At 36.5% G+C, this 22567-nt stretch overlaps 2 protein-coding genes across 3 annotated transcripts; both read right to left on the bottom strand.

Moving 5' to 3' along the window:
* Positions 1-390: 390 nt before the first annotated feature.
* LOC308683719 (cytokine receptor common subunit gamma-like) lies at positions 391-13669 on the bottom strand. The gene is made up of 8 exons (XM_081354395.1): positions 13535-13669; positions 6919-7006; positions 6663-6835; positions 6431-6567; positions 5972-6137; positions 3397-3496; positions 3191-3284; positions 391-3103 (listed from the first exon to the last, which is right to left on the bottom strand). Exons 1-8 carry the CDS (start codon positions 13614-13616, stop codon positions 2855-2857), a joined length of 1089 nt encoding a protein of 362 aa, XP_081210521.1. The 5' UTR covers positions 13617-13669; the 3' UTR covers positions 391-2854.
* LOC308683718 (heat shock factor protein 1) lies at positions 13535-20594 on the bottom strand. 2 transcript variants are annotated; one of them, XM_081354393.1, is made up of 12 exons: positions 20331-20594; positions 18971-19079; positions 18742-18872; positions 18493-18608; positions 16757-16832; positions 16610-16671; positions 16396-16507; positions 16147-16265; positions 15829-15969; positions 15213-15309; positions 14999-15107; positions 13535-14864 (listed from the first exon to the last, which is right to left on the bottom strand). In XM_081354393.1, exons 1-12 carry the CDS (start codon positions 20439-20441, stop codon positions 14707-14709), a joined length of 1341 nt encoding a protein of 446 aa, XP_081210519.1. In that variant the 5' UTR covers positions 20442-20594; the 3' UTR covers positions 13535-14706. The 2 variants fall into 2 exon arrangements, with proteins under 2 accessions (XP_081210519.1, XP_081210520.1); XM_081354394.1 differs by having other exon boundaries at positions 16147-16235; positions 20331-20570.
* Between the last annotated feature and the right edge of the window lie 1973 nt (positions 20595-22567).

The following is a 22567-nucleotide window of genomic DNA, read 5'->3' on the forward strand; positions in this document are numbered from 1 at the left end:
TTTGACACCCATGGCTTCTCCATTTTGGCCTGGTTTCTGTTAAATAAATAATGACACGGTGTAATATGTCATGTGTTGTTGTTCATCTGAGGTTGTATTTACCTATAAGACCAAATTATTTGATTTATTATTTATTTTATTATTCCTGATACATAAAACCACAGAATTTAATAGGGTGTCCTTTCATTTTCACATGAATGTTTACATGTTTTATGTAAAATTATACTTTGAAATTATGTTAGACATGCACAATACCAGATCACAAAATCACACTGTTATTGTATTTGATGTTCTTGCTATTCATGATAAGCATCTCACTTCCAAGATCAGCCTGAAAGTCAGAATTGACTGTTTTATTAAAATGTGTAAATAATCATCATAGACATTGATAAATTTAATGTTTTTATTCAGTGATTACAAAATCATCGCATTCTTTAAGCAACATATTTGTGTACAAACTTCTAATCATTAAAATCGTAAAAAAACAGCAACATACAGACATTGTTTAATTTTAAGATTTCAGATGCCTTAAAAAAGGAAAAAAAAAACTTTTCCCAAGAGAAACAATACATTTAAGTTATACAAGGGGGCAAATAATTGATCCCAACGTATTTTGGATCCCAACATATATTTATTTCAAAATGTGATTTTCCCCCCACTTTCAATTATTTTACTTCAATAAATAAAATATCAAAAGGATTAACAAAGCAGATTTATTTTTTTACTGACATCTTTGATCATATTTACCAAGGGGGCAAATAATTCTGACCAGCACTGTAAATGCAACTACTGGCAGTATAGCATGAATCACAAATAGCACTCAGCTAAATAATCAGATAATACATGGGTTGGTAGGTGATGGGCATTTCCCACCCGTACACAAATCATACTCTAGAATTGACTTTAACAGATAACACAGATAACATCTTGCACTATGATTCAAAGCTCATTGCTTCGACCAAAATGTTAGTAGACTAATCTGTTTGGCTTTCTTCCAACAAATCTACAGAAATCTCACATAAGTTCCTGTGGAAAATAGCGAACATAACATGGCGAGGAAAATGATTAGTCAGTAAGGCATATAAAGATGTGATAAGTTTGTCCTGCGTTGGTATCGTTACTTTCCATATGATGATGAGATTCGAGCCCTGACCTGGAACTCATACAGTTTTTTTGGAGGGAAAGGCAAACTGGATGAGAATGTTGTGATATTCTAGGGAGAGAAAAGGAAGTTAACTGTGTCACGTTTTGTGTCAATAAGGTGACAATCTAACAGATCGCCTCGAATCTAATAAGCCTAGGTTGAGCACTGGGACTTTCACTCCACTATGTCCTCAATGGCTATGTATACTTCCCTAGTATTATTTAGTAGGCAAATATGGGAAAGGATTTGTGAATGTCAGTGAAGCGACTCAACTAAGGCTGGTATAGATCACATGACAGTGACAACATAATTAATGTAGTATGTCTGGAATTCATTATATTATAGAACAAACATTTTTAACGGTCGCAAAGTAATTACTTATTCAAAAGAACATATTCCGAGTATGCAGTTTAAGACGCATTAATCGCATTAATCGCAAAGGCTGCATCTTCTAGAGGTCACATTTGTCGGCCACATATTATGTCATCGGGGATGCCTCATTTCAGAAAAGTAACCATTAAGGCTAATTCACACTGCGTTGAGAGATGGCAACAGACATGTGTCACATTTATGTGACATTTACAGTTATGAGCATAAGCATCCCACTTCAACATCAGCTCGAACATCAGAATTGACTGTGAAAAATTAAATAAGGATAATCATTTAATCCAAATGTGTATCATTACAAACATTGTGATAAACTGTAGTTTAGCTGTTTTTATTCAGTGATTTTAAAAGCATTACATTCTTTAAACATAATATGTGTACAAACATCTACTCATCTTAAATCTTAAGTTCACATACATTGTAAATGTTAAACATCCAAAAACATGTTGTTCAGTACTACTGATGAGTAACATGCTACAAATGCAAAAATCCTGATGAAAACATACAGCTAATACATTTCAGCAACATACAGGTGCTGCCAACATTGTTTAATTTTAAGATTTCAAATACCTTAAGACTTTATTTTTTCAAAGAGATACGTGAAAAACAGTTGTAGTTTAAATAAAACTGTTTGAAATGAAACTGCAACTACATTGCCAATTGGCAGCAGCATGAATCACAAATAACTATTAAGCACTCTAAATCATGGTTTGGAAGGTGAAGGGCTTTTCACCATCAGTACACAAATCATACTCTAGAATTGACTTCTTTCTTCCAAATCTCTTATCAGACACATCTTACACTGATACAAAGCTCATTGCTTTAACAAAAAAGTTAGTAGACTAATATTTTACTAGGCTTCCTACCTGTAACTACAGAAATCTCATGTCGAAAACAGCGGACATAACATGTCGAGGAAAATAATAACACACAAGTGAATAAAAAACTGAACAAGAGCAAACAATCTGGGGAAAAAACACATGAAAAGTGCTTACATGACTACTAAAATGGAGAAAACGAACGGCATCTTTATTTAAAAAAAGAATACAATTTAAATGACAAACACTAAATTATCCTGCTTAAACAAAAGAACATAAGAAATTAAAACATTCAAACGTTTATCATTCCTTGTTTTGATATGTAACTTGACTCTGAGTTGATTTTTTAAAACAAAATGTCTGCAAAATGCCAATACTGGATTTCATAATTATTTAACCATTTTTATTTCACCTTTTAATGTTCTGCTTTTCATCAATCAAAATTTCATAACACTTGTTTCTAAACTCTTACACTGAATTGCCTCCGTCAGATTAAGACAGATACCTAGACTGGGTTATCCACTGGAGATGGGTCCTGGGTTGGTAGGGGTTCAGCAGGTCCAGTTATGGTGGAGGCTGATGAATATCTATGCATGCATTGGTAATCTGACGACAGGTCTGTTGGCTTTGAGAGGATGTTTTCACTGTCACTGCTGGACTGGGAATCCATACTGTACTCGCGCACAGGACAGGCACGCTCTGTGAAATTGGGTTTGAAGCCGCTCTCCAGATCTTTAGGCATGGACAGCCATTTCTGTGTGAAAAAAAGATGATATATTCTCACATTCCCCTCTATGAATTAAAAAACAAATTCAAGGTACATGACTAAAAAACTGCTTACCTCTATATTGCCATCATTGTCAAAAAGGGATGCAAGGTATTTGCTTACATTTCGTCCTGCATTTGGTACCACTGGTATTAAAATTATTCTTAATCTAAGGAACATTAAACATTAGATTAGAGTAAATAAAACACTTATGGACTTTTATTGTTGAAAATCTTAAACTAAAATGTTTAAAATGAATGGACAAAAAAATGTATTCTAACCTCTCACTACGGACCAGCAAGCAGGAGAGTATGACGAGTATTATTGTGGCTCCCACTGTATACAACACCAGTGTCGTCACAGACACAGGAGACAGACTCTCTGGGAAAAGAGTTGCCATTAAAGCCACTGCTGCACTTTTCATTATTGTTTTCAACTTAACATATTTCCTAAATCTATTCAAACATATTATGATATTTTTATGCTTTAGTACGGTATAAATGCACACTAAATCCACACTATCTCTAATGCCGCCTCGGAGTGCCTTTTGTGTATCCCATCAATCATCATGTTCAGTAATTCATATGCCCTGGAATCGTGAGATGTTAATTTAAATATATATTACATATAATTTGGAAGTAAAACAAAGTGCTGCACATTTTATTGTTGCTGAGATGGGTATGTGTATTTTCTAAAAGGTTTGCAACCGCTTTATATCACTTAATTACAGGCCTTTGTGTTCTTACAATGTACTAAATTGTCATTTGTCACATAGAGACTACTGAACAGACATTTAGAACTTTATTTTAGATTTCCTGTATGGGCGCTCTATTCAGGTGAGAATTGGGAAAAAAATATCTGGTAGCTTTTTGTAGAAAACGGGACCCCTCAGGGCAGTGTTATTAGTCCTTTGCTCATCACCATCATGATAAATGATGTATTTTCGGATGTAGGGCCTGGGATTGGAAGATCGTTATTTATGGATGATGGGGCCTTGTGGAAAAGGGGGAGGAATATGTACAGTAAGTAAGGTCAAGGAAGCAATAGCAATGAGATGGGGTGTTAGATTTTCAAAAGAAAAAAACTCAAGTGATTTTCTTTACAAGGAAAAAGGTGAGGGAAGAGATTAATCTCAATTTATATGGGCATGTACTGGAGAAAGTACAGTCCTTTAGGTTTTTGGGAATGGTTTTTGATGCTAGATTAACAGGGGGCACAGAGAAAATAGAGAACACAGAGAAAATCAGAGTAAAGTGTAAAAAGGTATTAAATGTGATGAGGTGTCTGGCAGGAGTGGACTGGGGGGCGAGCAGGCAATCACTGAGGGAGATATATGTTGCACTGATAGATTATGGTTGTATATAGCATGTAGATGCAGCAAGAACTACACTGGCCAAGTTGGAAGTTAAACAAACCCAAACACTTAGAAGATGTAGTGGGACTTTTCGGACATCACCGGCAGTGGCATTGCAGGTAGAGATGGGTGAGATGCCTCTGCAGTTAAGAAGGGAACAGCAACTATTGGGCAAACTTACAAGGGCATGGTAGGTCTCACCCCTCAAGGGCAGTTATGCTGGTATGATGGGTGCATGAAAGGGTTAAAAATCTGAGTTTTGGATGGCCTATAGTGTGGACCTGCAGATATTAAATAGTCACTTCAAGAGTGGAGAGAATTATGGATTTATGTGAAGGAGTATAATGGCTAACTGGATATTTACACAGATGGGTAAAGCTTGCATGGGTTTCCGCACATGTAGGAGTTAAAGGAAATTAAATGGTAGATGGTTTGGCAAAACAAGCTGGTTGAAGCTATTGAATGACACCAAACATGTGGTGTTTGAATGTCAGAAGTATGAGACGGAAAGGATAAAGATGAAAGAAGGCATAAGAAGATTGGGGGTCCAAGGGAACTCACTTAAGGAACTACTGGGAAAAACATCAAATGACATAAATACACATTTAGTTTCCTAAAGGGTACGGGTCTGGCAGATAGTATATAGTTTACAGCTCTGGAAATGCTCTACATTTTTTTTTTCTACCTTGTGTTCATGTTTCATTACAACCGTACCAGAGTTCGTTTGGAAGCAGACCGAGACCGCTGAAAAGATCTCGGTGTGCTTCCAAACAAACTCTGGTACGGTTGTAATGAAACATGAACACGACATGTAAACGAACAAAACATGTGACAAGATGCGACCCTAAAAAGGACAGAATGCTCAAGCATACCTGTTTTTTCTGCTTGCTTTGTTTCGCAACAGGGTTCGCAAAAGCGTTCACACTCATTCAAATTAAATGCACACACCACGGTTCGTTTTAATCGAATCAAACATGCCAAGTGTGAACGTGCCCCATTGGGTAGTCAAGTTCTTGAAGCCCATTTTAACACTTTCTTGGGCCAAATACGAGAAATACGCCATGTAAGTAGACAAGTGCTTGAGTGCAATGACTGCAAGTGGGGTTATTGGTACTCTCTGCCATAGTGTGGAAACAGTGAGAGACTCCCGTCTTTAATCAATAAACCCTGAAATCTCATCCTCAAGTATATTAATTATCCGAAGTGAAGAATTTATGACAAATACCTCAGGTTCTAACATGTAAATCCATAAAAAGCATCCAATCCGGTGAAGCATAACAGAAAATACGAAAATGACAAGATACATGTGCGCTGCGCTGCGGTGCGTTGCGAGTGTGAGAGCGTGCGAAAGCATAGAGAACTGTTTTGATTGGCTGTGATTGTGATAAACTGATCTGTCGTGTCACGCCCACTGATCTATGTAAAGAATACTTGTATAGGCATATATAGATCAGTGAGTGACTAGAGATATAAGATGTGATAAGTTCGTCCTGCGTTGGTACCTGTGTCGTTGGTCTTTAAAGATCCCCAGTACACAGACTCACTCCAGTCGCTCCAAAACTTAGACTCTCCGCAGGATGATGAGATTCGAGCCCTGACCTGAAACTCATACCGTTTTTTGGAGGGAAAAGTCAAAATGAAGGAGGTCCTGCTGCCCGCACGGGGGTTCTGGAGAGAGAGAAGTTGTTAACTGTGCCACGTTTTGTGTCTGGTTATCAGACAACCATAAGGTGAAATGCATATCAATAATAATTTATTTTTATTCATTTTATTTGTTTATTTAATAGTTGCATAAAGGCAATATCAAATCGCCATCTTGCTTTTTGTCTGAATATCAGCACAAGCTTCTCATAATAAATGAATAAGCTGTGAGAGGCTGTATTAAATAAATATTCAATGTGCACATGCTTCAAATGTAGCTCATCCAATCAGAATTTATTTTTATAATACTAATTTTATACCTTCCAGTCATTGTTATTTGTCCTGTGACGAACTTCACTCTCAATACAGCTGCCATTTTTCGTGACATTCCAGTACAGCCACAGTTCAGCGTCTTTTCTCTCCACCACAGACAGGTTGAACGGAGGGTTAAGCTTCACTGATTAGCAACACAGTATAACGTATCAGTCCATCAACCAGTTATTGCCATACAGTTGTTGTCAAGTTGTAAGAAATATGAATACATTTTCATACCATATTCTTTCAGAGAATGGTTCTGCTCTGCCACCAAACTGCCAGTGTCACTGTACAGCCATGTGGTCAACAAATTAAACCTTTGTGGTTTTTTGTAGGGAAACATGCAGCCCACATTAACACTGTTAATCTTGTGATATGTAGAACAATCCAGAATTTTGTCTTGCGAAAACCTAAGAGAAATCAAAAGAAAATTGTTTGTCTTGATATTTTCATCCAAAATTACATGTTTTTCTATTTTGTACAACATACGCACCTGCTCTTGAAACTGTAATTGTACTTGAGCCCAAGATCATTCCATGTGCAGTTAACATAGTCCAGATTTATGATAAGGCAGTTTATTTCTGGGTAAAGATGAGAGAAACAGTATAGTAAACGCACCTTTGGTATACTTTGTAGAACCTTAATTTATTTACAAACTCAATTCAATTTTCTAAAAAAAAAAGAAAGAAAAGTACAGCTTGTAATACATATTGTTTGTCCATAGAGGATGCTCAGCTTCAGGGGTCTCATTGCGTAGGATCCTTATTAAAAGTGTATGTGCGCCCAAAATGGCGTACACCAAAAAATATTCATGCCTTGTCCAAATACTGTACTCACACTTGCGGTCTTTGCACTTGACCACTTGTCTACTTGCATGACGTATTTCCTCTATTTGGCCCAAGTGTTCAAGTAGGCGTAAAGACTGCAGGAGGCTTTTGATTACTCGATGGGACATACTACAAAAAATGCAAGTGTTTACAGAGATTTTATTTATTATATTCTCAATACTTTGCATTTCAGTCTGTTCAGTAGTCGCTTTGTAACTTACAGAAGACACAAATTTAAAATTGTGGTGCTTCTAATTAAGTGATAAAAACAGTATTAATTTAAATTACAGTGGAATGTTTTCCTCGACATCCCCCATTCGATTTCGGGGCACATGAGGTCCCGGACATAATGCATGATGGGATACGCTTAGCCTCGAATACCGCTCCAAAGTGTGGGTTTAGTGTGTATTAATGGCACTGCAATTTTTAAAGCATGGGGCAGTCTTGTGCACTTACTTCCTGTCACGTACACGCCTCTCAAGTGGCCAAGACCTTAAGTTTGGGTATTTGGACAAGGCATCAGACTTATAAAACCGTGCGTACGCTAGTACCTGCGCAAAATTCCCTTTATAGGGGACATATCATGCCAAATGCACTTTTTTAGCCCTTAAATGCATTTTGTTGTATATTTGGAGTGTTTATAAGTACAGAAAATATGAAATTATTCTCTTCAGGTGCTTCGTTGATATCTTTATATTCTGTTTCGGTCATATTTTTCAACCTGTTCCGATTTTGAACTATTACGTCACAGTATTTGCAGCGGAACTGCCAACTAAGGACATTGACTTCCGGCCCAACACTTCGAGCAATCCGCCATTTATATTTCTCGCTGCAATTTTGTAGTCCAAGCTAAAGGATGCAGAAGTTACGAGAGGGTAAGTTAAAATGTTCGGTTGTTGGATGTAGTAATCCACACGCTTCATTACACCGTCTAATGTAGATGAACTGCCGCGCTTGTGACAGGACGCATGTTTAACTGAAAGAACGAGCAGAGAGAGAGAGAGAGAGACCCGGTCGCGCGCGCGCTCACTCTCTCTCTTCAGAGCCAGGCGAAAGTGTAAACAAGACATCACCGTCTCCAAACTAGACGCTGTCTTGCTCTCTCTCCCTCGCACATATTAATCAAAATACGGTAAATCGACACGGTGGTAAAAGGTAGGAAGACCAAAGTTTAATGTGTAAATACAGTACACACCATTGCGATACATCCATATGAAGACGTTGTTCTGCAGGTTCGTCGTCTTCATTTTCATCTCGCTCCGACTCTGGCTCGAACATGTAACGCCCGTTTCACGCCCGTTTCACACATACTCCGTGTGCAGTGCATATGCGGTGCGTGTTGCAGTGCGTATGCAGTGCAGGAGCAGCAGGCGCAATAGTGCTTTCACATATGCTGCGTTTGCAGTGCGTAACTGATTCGCTGCTGTTATACCACGAATACATACTCACTATTTGTATTTCAAATCCAGAAGTTATCAGCAACTTTTATTTAAAAAAAGTTTTTTTTGTCAGCATTGCGATTCTCTTTGTACACATATACACTGTTTAATAGACGTATTCACGTTTAAACACAATTTAAACAACATATTATTAAAAGCATTACTTCTATATAATTATATATTAAGTTGCTCAAGCAAGTGGTAAAAATGTTTTACCATGTAGGCTATACTATTAAAATCGCATAGCCTACATTTTAAATTAAAACTTAAAATTGACAAAAACAGCAGACTCATACCCTTGCCTTTCTTTTGCATAATTTAAATCTTTATACAATAAATCTTGCATGTCACTAATAACTTGTTTTTCCACCTCCACGAATGAGACGAGTGTTGTTCATTATGTTGTCTTATTGAAGTAAATGGTATTTTCCCTTGATTTACCCCGGTCTTAACGTCTCAGCATTCCGATTGTCTTTGTACGCATATACACTCTTTAACAGACGCACGTTTATACACAATTTAAACAACGTCAGCCTATTATTCAATGGATTACTTTTACTTATATTAAGTTGCTCAAGCAAGTGGGCAAATATTTAACCATGTACTTTATATTAAATCGCAAACATTTTAAATTAAAACTTAAAATTGACAAAAACAGCCGACTCTCATGCCTTTTCTTTTTCATTTAAATTTGAATACAATAAATCTTGCATATCACTAAGAACTTGTTTTTCCACCTCCACGAATGAGACAAGTGTTGTTCATTATGTCACCTTGTTGAGGTAAATTGTAGCTTTCCTTGCTTTACCCCGGTCTTAAAGTGAAAAAAAAAAAGTATTTAAATACATTTATGTTGAGATTACTAAATTTTATTTAATTAATCGCATTTATGGTGAAATTGCTACATTTTTAGGTCAATCTGCGTTCATTTTGACCACGAAACATGCACTGTCACTTTAATTCAGCGCGTGCAGCACAGCAAAAATAGACTCGGTGCGGAAACGATCGCTGCACTGCTGTATACGCACCGCAACTGGAACGGATCGCCGGACTGCATCCGTGTGCAGTGTGAAAGCTCTAACCTGTTAACATGGGTACGGAAAAAAATACGCACCGCATATACGCACTGCAAACGGAGTATGTGTGAAACGGGCGTCACATACTCCGTTTGCAGTGCGTGTGCGGTGCGTATTTTTTTCTACACCCATGTTAACAGGTTAGAGCTTTCACACTGCACACGGATGCAGTCCGTCGATCCGTTCCAGTTGCGATCGTTTCCGTACCGAGTCTATTTTTTGCTGTGCTGCAAACGCTGAATTAAAGTGACAACGCATGGTTCATGCACACAGATTGACATGAAAATGTAATAGTTTCACCATAAATGCATTCTAATTAAATACAATGTAGGCTAGTAGGCTAATCTTACCATGAATGCATTTAATTAAATAGTACCATTTTTCACAGTCATCTTTTTATTTTAAGACGAGGTAAAGCAAGGAAAACTACAATTTACTTCAACAAGGCAACATAACGACACTCGTCTCATTCGTGGAGGTGGAAAAACAAGTTAGTTGTGACATGCAAGACTTTGTATAACGATTTAAATAGAAAAGGTATGAATCTGCTGTTTTTGTAAATTAAGTTTTAATTTAAAATGTATGCAATTTTAATATAAGTAGCTACATGGTGCAATATTTTACCACTGCTTGAGCAACTTAATATATAATCTAGAAGTAATGTATTGAATAATACGTTGTGTTACGACCTCTCATAAAAATATCAACTCTGAGAGAAGAGATCCTAAACAAGAACAAGTAAACGGCGGAATCAGTGCAATTATTTATTTACTCACTCACAACAGATGTCACAAAGAATCACAATAATAACGAACATTCCATCCAGTGAACGAAATATAACAGCACGAACAACAACTAGCCTAACAAAGAAAACAAAAATACAATTCTAAAGACAATTCTTTGATCTGTCGACGCTTCTTTCTCCTCCTCGTTGGCGTTTATATTAGTCAGCTCAAAAAGATAGAGCGACGCCAAGACAGACAAGGGAGGATGTGTACAAAGAGAATCCTAAAACTTTTTTAAATAAAAGTTGCTGATAACTTCTGGATTTGAAATAAAAATAATGAGTAGGTCTATGTGTTTGTGGCTACAGCCGCGGATCAGTTCCGCACTGCAAACGCAGCATATGTGAAAGCACTATTGCGCATGCCTGCAACACGGACCGCACACGCACTGCACACGGACTATGTGTGAAACGGGCGTAAGGCTGGCTGGACAAGTCTTACGTTGTTGACATTTTGTTAATAACGTGTGAATAAAAAGTTTCTGTGCCGCTAGATAATCGTATCTCTGCTATCAAACTACAAAAATGGCCGAACGGGGTGGAGTTGAACCGAGTGTCACCTCTGCATCCTGGAGAGGGGGCGGGGTATGAAGTGTCTCAATTGTATTTAAAGAGACCGCACCAAAACGAGTTGCTCTCAGACGCACATCAGAAAAGGGGTAGAAAAGGGGCCCGTGGAGCTATAATAATGAGGAATTCAGACCCAAGCATTGCAGTTCCGCTTTATATAGACTACAAATGTATGATTTATATGTAAAAAGGAACAATTTAAAAGCATGATATGTCTCCTTTATAAATCCGAGTCAACGAAAGATTGTGCACACATGCGCACATTCAGTTATTATTATTATTACTATTATTATTATTATTATTACTATTACTATTATTACAACTTTCATTTGCAACCAAAATCTGTCTGTCCGACATTGGATTTTGGTTGGAAATTAAAGTGGGGTTGACGTCAGAACTCAACGTCGGACAGACAGTTTGGTTTCATTTCCAACCAAAATCCAATGTCTGTCCGAGGTCGGATGTTGACGTCAGTCTGAAGTTGGATATTGAGGTCAACCCAACTTTTTTCTCTGTGTGTTTCCAAAAAAAAAAAAAGGAAAAACATTAACGTGCAACAAGTAGGCTGCACGCTTAAATCGCTGCCTGTTCAAGGACTGCTGAAATCAATTACTCATCATTAAAGTCATTTTGGCTTCATACTTTTGACATAAAGTTAAATATTTGGCATACCTGACCAGATGATGTTCAAATAAGTGTCACATTAGGACAATGAACTTGTAGGTTGTGTTTAAATAATTACGCATCTTACCCAGCAAACACATTTACGTTGTGGCAATGTCTGTGACACTTTTCATTTCTGCCATGGCAACGTCACTGTCTACATGCTGGCAACATTGTAACAACGTAGAATTGTAAAGGCGGGCATAGGCTACACTGTGGGATTTTCGTCCGATTTTGAGACGAATTCTGACTCGAGTCGTGTGACTCTTTTTCGGGTCGGGCCGATTTTCAGCTTTGTCGTGCGTCGTTTGTCGTGCAGTATTCGTGCAGGGGTAAACAAAGAGGCGATTAACCTATCCCGACCGGTAATCGGATGGTCGGATGAATTTCAGGCATGTCAGAAATTTTGGTCGCTCCTCGTGACTATATCGCACAGTTGAAGCAAAGCTACGAACCGATTGCCCTAAACTCAGTGTTTAAAAAAAAAAAAAAAAAAAAAAAAAAGGAGGAAGATCTTTAAGTTCTTAAATTCAAACTAACGACAAATTACTGTTGAATTAACCATTACCCACATATTCCAAGCCACCTGCAATGTAGCCTATCTACACCGTGCCTCTTTTATTGATTTGTTAAACAATGTTTTTGAAACAAAGCTGTTTTTAATTTTCATTGATGACTAATTATTGCAGTGTTCGGACATATTATTGACTGTTAATAATTAATTATATGCCTATAATTCATTGTAATCGACCTAAATGTTTTAGACAATTTTCAATAAGGAGGAAGCTTCTATGTACTATTTTATTATCCTCACAGTGCGTTGGTTTTACGGTGATGCGCTATGAAATTATTGCGTGGCAAATTAATTATAATAGCCCAGTTTAATAATAAAAGTAGCCTTCCCTTATAGGCCTTCCCTAATAATAATAATAATAATAATACAAAAATACTACTAATAATTTAATACATAAATTGGAAATGCTCAATTATTTTGATATTGATAGCTGATGCTTGTTTTGACAATATCTCTGGATACATGATGTGGCGTACGCCTCTTTCAGGGCCTGTTTTGTGCATACGCAGCGGTTATAAATGAGGCCCCAGAGGACGAGACAGACACGGTTACATACAGGAAGTATGTTTTTTTTTTTTTTTTGTCAAAAACACTATTTTATTCAATCTTACTGATTAAAATTAAAAGTAAACTCATATGTCATATAAAACTCATATAAGAATTCTTAGACTATTTTAATACAGTAATTTGTATAAAAAAAAAACTAAACCGAAAAGGTTGTAAGCTCGTGTTGCGTGTACACATCATGGCACATCAGACATTTTGGAAAGCAATCGTCGTCTGAACATTTTGTCAACTTCTCAGCGACAGGTTGCTTCACAACTTAACAATTTCCTGTACTGAATGGTCACCTCTTCTGATGAAATAAACTCTGTGGCCAGACTTTTTAGGCCCTATATATGTTAACATACTATAATTTAACATCTTAAATATTGTACAACCACATTACTTCCGTAGTTTTAAAATTTGTATATAAAACCACAAAATGGGGAGGAAATGAATAAAAAGATGACATACCCTCCCCTGATTTAAGTCGTTTAGAAATTACTTTGGTAAACCTTGTGTTTTTTTAAAATACTTTTTGTTATATGGTTTGTAAAGGCAACATAATGTCAAATCTAATCAATAAAGAAAAAACATTTTATTTTCAAAATAGCAAAGTTATACCATACTCACTCAGTTCAGATGATTCTGAAAATACAAATGAAGGAATATTCCCAAGGAAAAGATTGAGCAATAGTAATATCATCTTGGACATGATTACATAACTCGCTTGTTTTGTGTGTTTCACTCTTCCCTGCTCTGCTCTGTATAGTTGATGTATTTCCTGTTCACCCCTTTTTGCTCTCCGTCTGTTATTAAAAGAACTGAATGCTTAATTTGTGTATAAAAGAAAATAGTAATTAGATTAGGATTTAGAAGAAATAGGAATTAGAATAACTTATTTTTTTATTTTACTTATTACAGTTCACTTTTACATAAAAACACACTGTTATCAAAAACCTAAAATAAACAATACTAATAAGTATAAGGAATAAATATATATTCTGACCTTTAGTTACATGTAGACATTGTATATAACAATCAAGTACAACAAAATAAATGTTTCACATCACAATTCATACTGTAAACAAACTTTGCACTTCTGTGCTATCATACAATTGGCTACCATATCGTTATTTCAGTGGGGAAATTTACTGTTCTGAAGAAGATAAACCATTAAACAAACTGATAATCAATTATATTTTTGCATCATATGTAAGAGATGCTGATACATTTTGATTGTTTTATTGTACATATATTTTTTTATATATGGTACATCAATATCAAGTAACTTGCATACAAGATTAGATCTATGCGCCAGAAAAAGGGGATTTATAAATGTAAATGTACTGATTTAGAAATCTAATTCTCATCATGGCAACCTTCCCACACAAATACTGACTTTAAACCAGCACTCAATTCAGAGGTTGCGTTTACAAAAAAATTCCACCATTTACAGACTTTTTAAAACATTGAGAAAAGATTCAGAGTGGTTTCTGTCATTTTGCTCTACTGCATTCCCCTACATGGAATTAGACTAAAAGTTATTGTGAAATCAATCTTGACTGAGTTAACAAGATTGTATAGAAGTACTACCATGTTACAGTTCACTGATGGATAAAAATAGAACATGACAGAAAATGTACATTATTTATATAATTTACCATTGACAAATATCAAAATGACACGTGTCTGAACCCTTAATCAAATGACAGGACTATCAACTCTCAACTGGGCCGTTTCAGATAGCACTTTTCTCTATCAACCACCATATCACAATATCAAATGACCCATGCAGTAGAGCTTTAAATGGCAAAAGAGAGCTCTAAGGGCAGTGTAGTGTTACTGAAGGAGAAGCTGGACGCTTCCTGAGCCATCTGCAGCAGAGATTGTAAAATATCTTCACCATCATAGTGCTCCTGCTCCGAGTCTGCATTTTCTTGCAAGCTTCTCTGCTGTATAACTGCACAAAAACAATATATTTAACAGGGAAACTTGAAAAAAAAAAGTGTAAGTTCTGAGTTCATGTGGTTTTGTGCAGGAAATTCATGTGTGGGTCTAGGACGGTGTGAGAAGGAAGCGTGGGAGTATGTGTACCTGTGTCGGTTTGAGGTAGCGTATCATCTTCATTCTGGCCTCTCTGTTTGATCTTGGTTTCTGTGATAGAGTCTTTAACAGCAGAAACATGGCAGCCAGGACTAAGGATCTAACATGAACAAGAAATCAGACACATCAGATATGTTAACTACGTATAACACAAGCACTGTGCTCTTGTAATAACCTCTGCGTTGTGTGATGTTGCAAGCCAGACCTTGCTGAAATTGTCCAGGTCTGGTGAAGGTGGAGAGCAGGAGCGGATCGCTGCTAAACTGGAGTCAATAAGATCCAGTGGATCAGACACATCAGTTCTGCTCTCAAGAGAAGAGGGGGAGTGAAAGATTAGAGCTGAACATTTAATCGAATTAAAGTCAACATGATGTGGCTTGGTTCGATTATCAAATGTATTTAAAATAAATATATTTGCTGCGTTTCACCAGAAGCATTTATAAACCTGTTGCCAGCAAAAGACAAGCTTTAACCGTGCAGTTTCCTGTCAAAATAAAAGCTCAATTGTTTAACATTTGAAAATAGATTAAGACACAAATATTAGTATTATTTAACAGTTGTACTTTTTATTATACTATTATTAGAGTGAAATAACCTAGTAATATTTCTTATTTTGTTTAATATATTTATTTTCTTGTCATCTTATATATACTTTTTTTGTGTGGCAACAAACATGGAAAATCACATTCACAATTTTGATCATAAAAATCACAATTAGACTTTCCCCCAAATTGTGCAGCCCAATGAAGTATTGGACAGAGTTATTGATAGAACAGGGATGAGTTACAGTACAAATGATCAAATAAATGACAGGCATGAACCTTTCCGATGGTATTTCCTCAAACTCCTGGACAGTCGGGTCATCCAGCAAAGACAACGCCAGCTCCACGGAGGGCAGAGTCGGGGAGGCGGGGGATAAGAATTGGTGGAGAGTTACAGGAAGGCTTTCTGTCTCAGCTTCTCTGTAAAACAGAAAAAGCAACGAAACCAGAAAAGAAACTGAATCTCTGAAAAATACTTTCATTTCCTTTTTTTACACATTAAAGAAGAATGTTTAAAAACCTCAAAAGATTATAATTATGCAAAACATGACTCCTGTGTAGAGGATGATGACTACAGGTGGACTGCTGCTGTCTTACTTGATAGGCTCAGGTGTTTGATCCAGCAGGTTGGTGATGTCAGAGATGATCGTACCATTTGAGTACACGTCAGCAGGTGACGCATCCAGCTGCCCAGAAACCCAAAGTGGTGTCACTTCCTTTCAATGTGACAGAAATCGAGCTACTTTTAAAGCTAAACAGCATTGTGTTTGATGACGTGACTTGATAATTCATATGTTAAACATGGAATAATTGACCACATGGTCAAACTAAGATTTTAGCAGGTACCTCTTGCAACGAAGGGATTTCTTGGAGGGAGGTGCTTTGGGTGTGATTAACACTGAAGGAACGGGCGTATTTCGGTGCAGACTGAAATTCGACAGAATTGTCGATCATAGGGCTGTTTGAAAGGAAATGTGATGCAAGAAGTGAGAACTAAAAGAGCAGACAACAGCATTTCTCACTGACTAAAAATATTTTGTGTGCTTTAAATTAAACTTACAGTCTCCTTTTACAACCTTTGATCCCATTTGATTGGACACTGTTGAGGATGAACTTTATAATCTGAAAAGAAGTGAAATAAGGATCCGTTGTGTATAGTGTCATTTATATATATACTGTATATATAAAATTTGTCTTTTTTATTTACCTTGCGTATGATTTTGTGCTGCTGCTGATAGTTCTGTCTTAACAAGTCCAGTTCTCTCCACAAACTCTCGTTATCCCTTCAGGAACGGATAAATGGTTAAAAGAAAATGGTTCTTTTTAGTCATGGTAGAGAATCAAGTATAGCAAGGATGCATTAAATTGACCAAAAGGGACAGTAAAGACATTTATAATGTTACAAAAGATTTCTATCACAAATGAATGCTGTTCTTTTGAACTTTCTATTCATCCACTGAACTGGGTTTCCACTAAAATATTAAGCTATTTTCAACTTTGATAACAACATGAAATGTTTCTTGAACACCAAAGCAGCATTTTTTAATAATTTCTTCTTTGCCCTTATTGGAATAAATTACATTTTAAAATATATTAAAGGATTAGTTCACCCCAAAATGAAAATTTCTTAATAATTTACTCACCCCAATGTCATCCAAGATATCCATGTCTTTCTTTCCTCAGTGGGAGAGAAATTATGTTTTTTAAAAAAAACATTTCTGGATTTTTCTTCTAACAATGGACTTCATTGGTTACCATCGTTTTTTAAAGTCCGCGTGAACCGGAAGTTGCAAACGACTTTTCTCCAGTGTTGTGACGCATTTCCCAGTGAAACGGAATATTGAACAGAGGGCAGGGTTTTACTCTAGCGCTCCTCCTCTCCATCTCTGCTCATAGTAGACTAACGGTTTGAGGGGAGTGGTTAAGCGTTTCCCAAACCAATTCCTCAAACCTACATCATCAGAGAATGTCCTCCAATGCAGAGCAGAGGGGCATTTTCAGATTTTGATTAAAGATTATGAAGCCAAAAAATTTTTTTGCATGGATGAATTGTTCACCACAAAACGATCAATTTAGGCAAACAAAGTAAATATGGTCAATTTTGATTTCATGAGGACTTTAAGTCCAAATCAATGCAGCTTCAAAAGTCTTTGAAGTGTTTAAACAGGCTGTACGTGATCACAGCTGAAGAAGAGGTTGTTATCTAGTGAAACGATAGGTCATTTTCAAAAAAAGATATAATTTATAGACTTTTTACCTTCTATAGTTCGGATTGAGCTGATCAACAAACGGACAGGGAACTACGTCATCACGTTGAAAGGTCACGTCAGCGCCGGCAGAAGTACCGCCCCACTGTTTACAATGCGACCGTACGTAGGAGGATAGCTCAAATAGTATTGTTTGCTATAATATATATAGTAATAGTACTCAGTGAATATGAATATGAATAGTATATGAATAAGAGTAGTTCAAATAGTATTGCCGGCGCCGGCGTGACCTTTCAACGTGATGACATAGTTCCCTGTCCGTTTGTTGATCAGCTCAATCCGAACTATTGAAGGTAAAAAGTCTATAAATTATATCTTTTTTTGAAAATGACCTATCGTTTCGCTAGATAACAACCTCTTCTTCAGCTGTGATCGCGTACAGCCCGTTTAAACACTTCAAAGACTTTTGAAGCTGCATTGATTTGGACTTAAAAACGATGGGAACCAATGAAGTCCATTGTTAGAAGAAAAATCCAGAAATGTTTCCTCAAAAAACATAATTTCTCTCCCACTGAGGAAAGAAAGACATGGATATCTTGGATGGCATTGGGGTGAGTAAATTATTAGGAAATTTTCATTTTGGGGTGAACTAATCCTTTAAGTGCAACAAACAGGGCTGAAGTTTACTGTAGGTTTACACTGATGAATAGTGTGCTTGTTTTGGAGGAAGGCTCACCTGCACAAAGCCATGAGTTTGAGGTCTGAGGAGTCTTGCCAGCCTTTGACATGACTAATCTGAACGAGTACCTGAGAGATCTGCCCTCCCTCTTCAACTCCACGGCTAACTGACACCTAGTCATGAAATCATATATACAACACAAATGTATCTTACTTAGCATGAGAGAATGTGATGGATAGCAACTGCTTTGCAGATATCACTGCATTTTGAGTGCTGCACAAGTATGATAAGGTTTATCGACTTCACCTTCCTGCGGATGAGGCCCAACAGATGAGGTTGAGCTTTGTGGAAGTCTTCGTGCTGAAACTCAACACAATTTACCTGCCCGTCAGCTTTTGGCAAGCCAGCGTCTACATGTACCACTTTGTGGAAGCCATCTGTATTTGGAGGCCAGACACATACAGTATCATCTATCATGCTACATTTATACATATATTATCATTGTATATCTTATCATCATTAGCTGAACACCTACACATGTTAAGCTGGCGCACAAAGCTGGTCATGTTGCTATGTTTGAAGTAAAGGGGCAGGACTTCTCTGCTAAACCGTTGCTCATCCTGGACAAGAAAACTGCAGCCATCCTAACAGACAGGAAACAGGCGGATGTGGTTTGTTATATCACGTTATATCTGTTAAACTATTTCTAAAGAAGAGCCTATTCTGGTCTGGCATGAAACACTTTTTTGAGCTTGAAGGTCACTTGCACTCATCAACATAACGCAGGTTTCTATAATCAGTTTGCTTTCTGAATTCCATTACAGTTTACTTATTTTAACCTGAAATGTTTTGCACAGCTCATGTTTTCTTTAACATATAAAAACTCACAATCGAATAAGGCAGGCACTAGTATGTGCACTCAAATGTGCAAGCACTAGTGTTTGTTACAAATGCCTGTTTGAAGAAAAACAATTCAGATTAGTTAAATATTAGTAAAACAATACTTTAATATCTGTAATATTGATATATAATAACATTAATAAATAAATAATTTTAATATATAATCATTGATATAGTACATATTAATTATTGATTTATTCAGCATAATATACTTAATTGTTATGGTGGTTATATATAATATATAGGTAGTTCTGTACAACTTCAAGGAAAATAAAGTCATATTTGCATACATATACAACTGAATAATACAAAAAGTTAATATCCATAAAGTCATTCAATTGTAATAATAAAAAATATCACACTTTAAAACTTTCAATCCACAACAAAAATATTAAATAATTTAAATGTTTTTTAATAAAGGTTCTACTTTATTTTATTAGAAACACTTCTAATTTTTTTCTAGTCATTTCTAGTCTCAGGCAGAATTTTTTTATGGATGTTTATGATAAACGTTCTATTTTGGGGGCGGAAACATGACGTTCCAAAATCTGTCACATGATGCATCTGTTCAGAGCGCGCTGTTCCAATCCAAACTCATTCTTGCAGGCAACTTTAGTTCGCAAGTTCTAATAATATAATGCGCAGCGATTGGACGGACAGTGGACCAATAGCGAGCTACCTCCACCGACATCAGCACAGTACACGTGGATCTGTTTTGTAAACTAGGTCAGACAGCGTATTACTAATATGGCACCTGATTACATCAGAATAAACGTCTACTGGGCAATGTTAAATGAATAACAAGAAGTTCTGAAGAGTTTATTATTGTTGTGAAGTTTATATTCTGAAGAGTTAATATTATCTGTACTGTTTGTTGTTTGTATTACGATATATACAAGACATGTAATACTGTAAATAAAGAACCACTATATAAAAATTATCTAATATAAACAGAAGTTAAATTAAATCATCTGTATTCTGCAAAAAACACTCACTTGGCTCCAGCAGATCAATTCGTTCGTTGACTCAGCCTCTACAAGTGCCCAAAGTTTGCTGACAAAAGCTGGGACACTATTACTGTGTTTCATCTCTCCTGTTAAAATCATAACCTTTCTATGTCTTCTGTGAAGATAAATGTCACACTGCTCTAGACATTCGCCCAGTGTGAGTCCCAGGCTGACCAACACGTGAATATTCCTGCTGCGACACACCCCATTGTCCCTCTATCCACCAATCATCAACATGGCTCTCTATAGTATACATAAGTCTTGCACGTATTTTACCATAGGTATTTTACCTGCCTGTCTTACATAATCACTCACTTAAAATAAACGAACTTTTGCTGTATTAAAATATACTCTGATGAAGAGCTCAAACAAAGTCTCTTTCAAGGCTCAAATACCTGAATTTGTCTGATTATAATAAACAACAGCTAAATCTTTTACGCGTCTAAATTAATTAGACAAATTAACGTTGTTGTGGTTTAGCAGCATGGTTTTATTATATGCAATACATTATAAATGTAAATTATATAATCATAAATAAATTATACAATTTAGATTATTATAAAAAAATATTGTAAATTATAATAAATCATAAACCCTTACAGTATGAAGGTAAATCAGTAGCAAAACTCGAGAGCACGTAGATATGAACTTGAGAACTTGTACAATAAATATTCGTACTTGTACATGAACATTTACACTCACAGCTCAAATGTGAAAACCTGTAAAATAAAAATCTGAAGTTGAATGTTGAAATTTGCACTCGCATACAATAGTCACAAACCTGTATTCTGAATCTGAAGCTGCAGACAAGTAGACACAAATGTGTAAAATGCCATTCACAGAAATACAACGACAGACACAAACTTGTAATATATATTTTGCGTTTAATCTTACATTCACATTCGCGGTACAACCTCAATTAGGCACTTGCAACTTCTCAAATCTGTCACTGCAAATTCAAATTTCGCGCCTTGACTTTTGCTACTCTTTTCGCGATATATCAGGTGCAAAACTAACTTGTGCACTTGAAACTCAGAGGCGGTGAGAGAGAAAGGGGGGCGGGAGGAGGGGGGGGTCAAAGGAGCCGTTTTATTGGTTGGCACCTAGCCAATGAAATGGGACTTCGATGATGTCACGAAACCCACGTGCAGTGAAACGCTGTTAGACTGATATTAAAAGAAATAAACAATATTATCAAACTCAGTAAACACCATGCTAATAATGCATACTACAGAAAAGCAGATGAGCACAGAATATGAACACAACGCGTTTAATTGAGACAGTGGTATTAAAAGACCAAACTCAGGAAACACCATACAAACAAAGCACACAGAAAAGCACAGAATATGAACGCAACAATTGTACATTTTCTTCCCATAGAAAACCAAGAAAACGCTTAATGAGGCTTAATGGATCAACAGTTATATATATTAAAAAAAAAAACAATAACAAAAAACATAATTCGTTGCATTATTAATAAAACACAGGCAGCAAGTTTATTTGAACTGAACACACATTTGCTTTCTTTCGTCATATTCTGTGCTCATCTGCTTTTCTGTAGTATGCATTATTAGCATGGTGTTTACTGAGTTTGATAATATTGTTTATTTCTTTTAATATCAGTCTAATAGCGTTTCAGTGCACGTGGGTTTCGTGACATCATCGAAGTCCCATTTCATTGGCTAGGTGCCAACCAATAAAATGGCTCCTTTGACCCCCCCCCCTCCTCCCGCCCCCTTTCTCTCTCACCGCCTCTGAGTTTCAAGTGCACATGTTAGTTTTGCACCTGATATATCGCGAAAAGAGTAGCAAAAGTCAAGGCGCGAAATTTGAATTTGCAGTGACAGATTTGAGAAGTTGCAAGTGCCTAATTGAGGTTGTACCGCGAATGTGAATGTAAGATTAAACGCAAAATATATATTACAAGTTTGTGTCTGTCGTTGTATTTCTGTGAATGGCATTTTACACATTTGTGTCTACTTGTCTGCAGCTTCAGATTCAGAATACAGGTTTGTGACTATTGTCTGCGAGTGCAAATTACAACATTCAACTTCAGATTTTTATTTTACAGGTTTTCACATTTGAGCTGTGAGTGTAAATGTTCATGTACAAGTACGAATATTTATTGTACAAGTTCTCAAGTTCACATCTACGTGCTCTCGAGTTTTGCTACTGATTTACCTTCATATTACAGTAACCAATGAGTAACTTGATCTGGTATCTTC

The sequence above is a fragment of the Scardinius erythrophthalmus genome, assembly GCF_964197995.2.
Source record: "Scardinius erythrophthalmus genome assembly, chromosome: 23".
In the NCBI taxonomy this organism is placed as follows: domain Eukaryota; kingdom Metazoa; phylum Chordata; class Actinopteri; order Cypriniformes; family Leuciscidae; genus Scardinius; species Scardinius erythrophthalmus.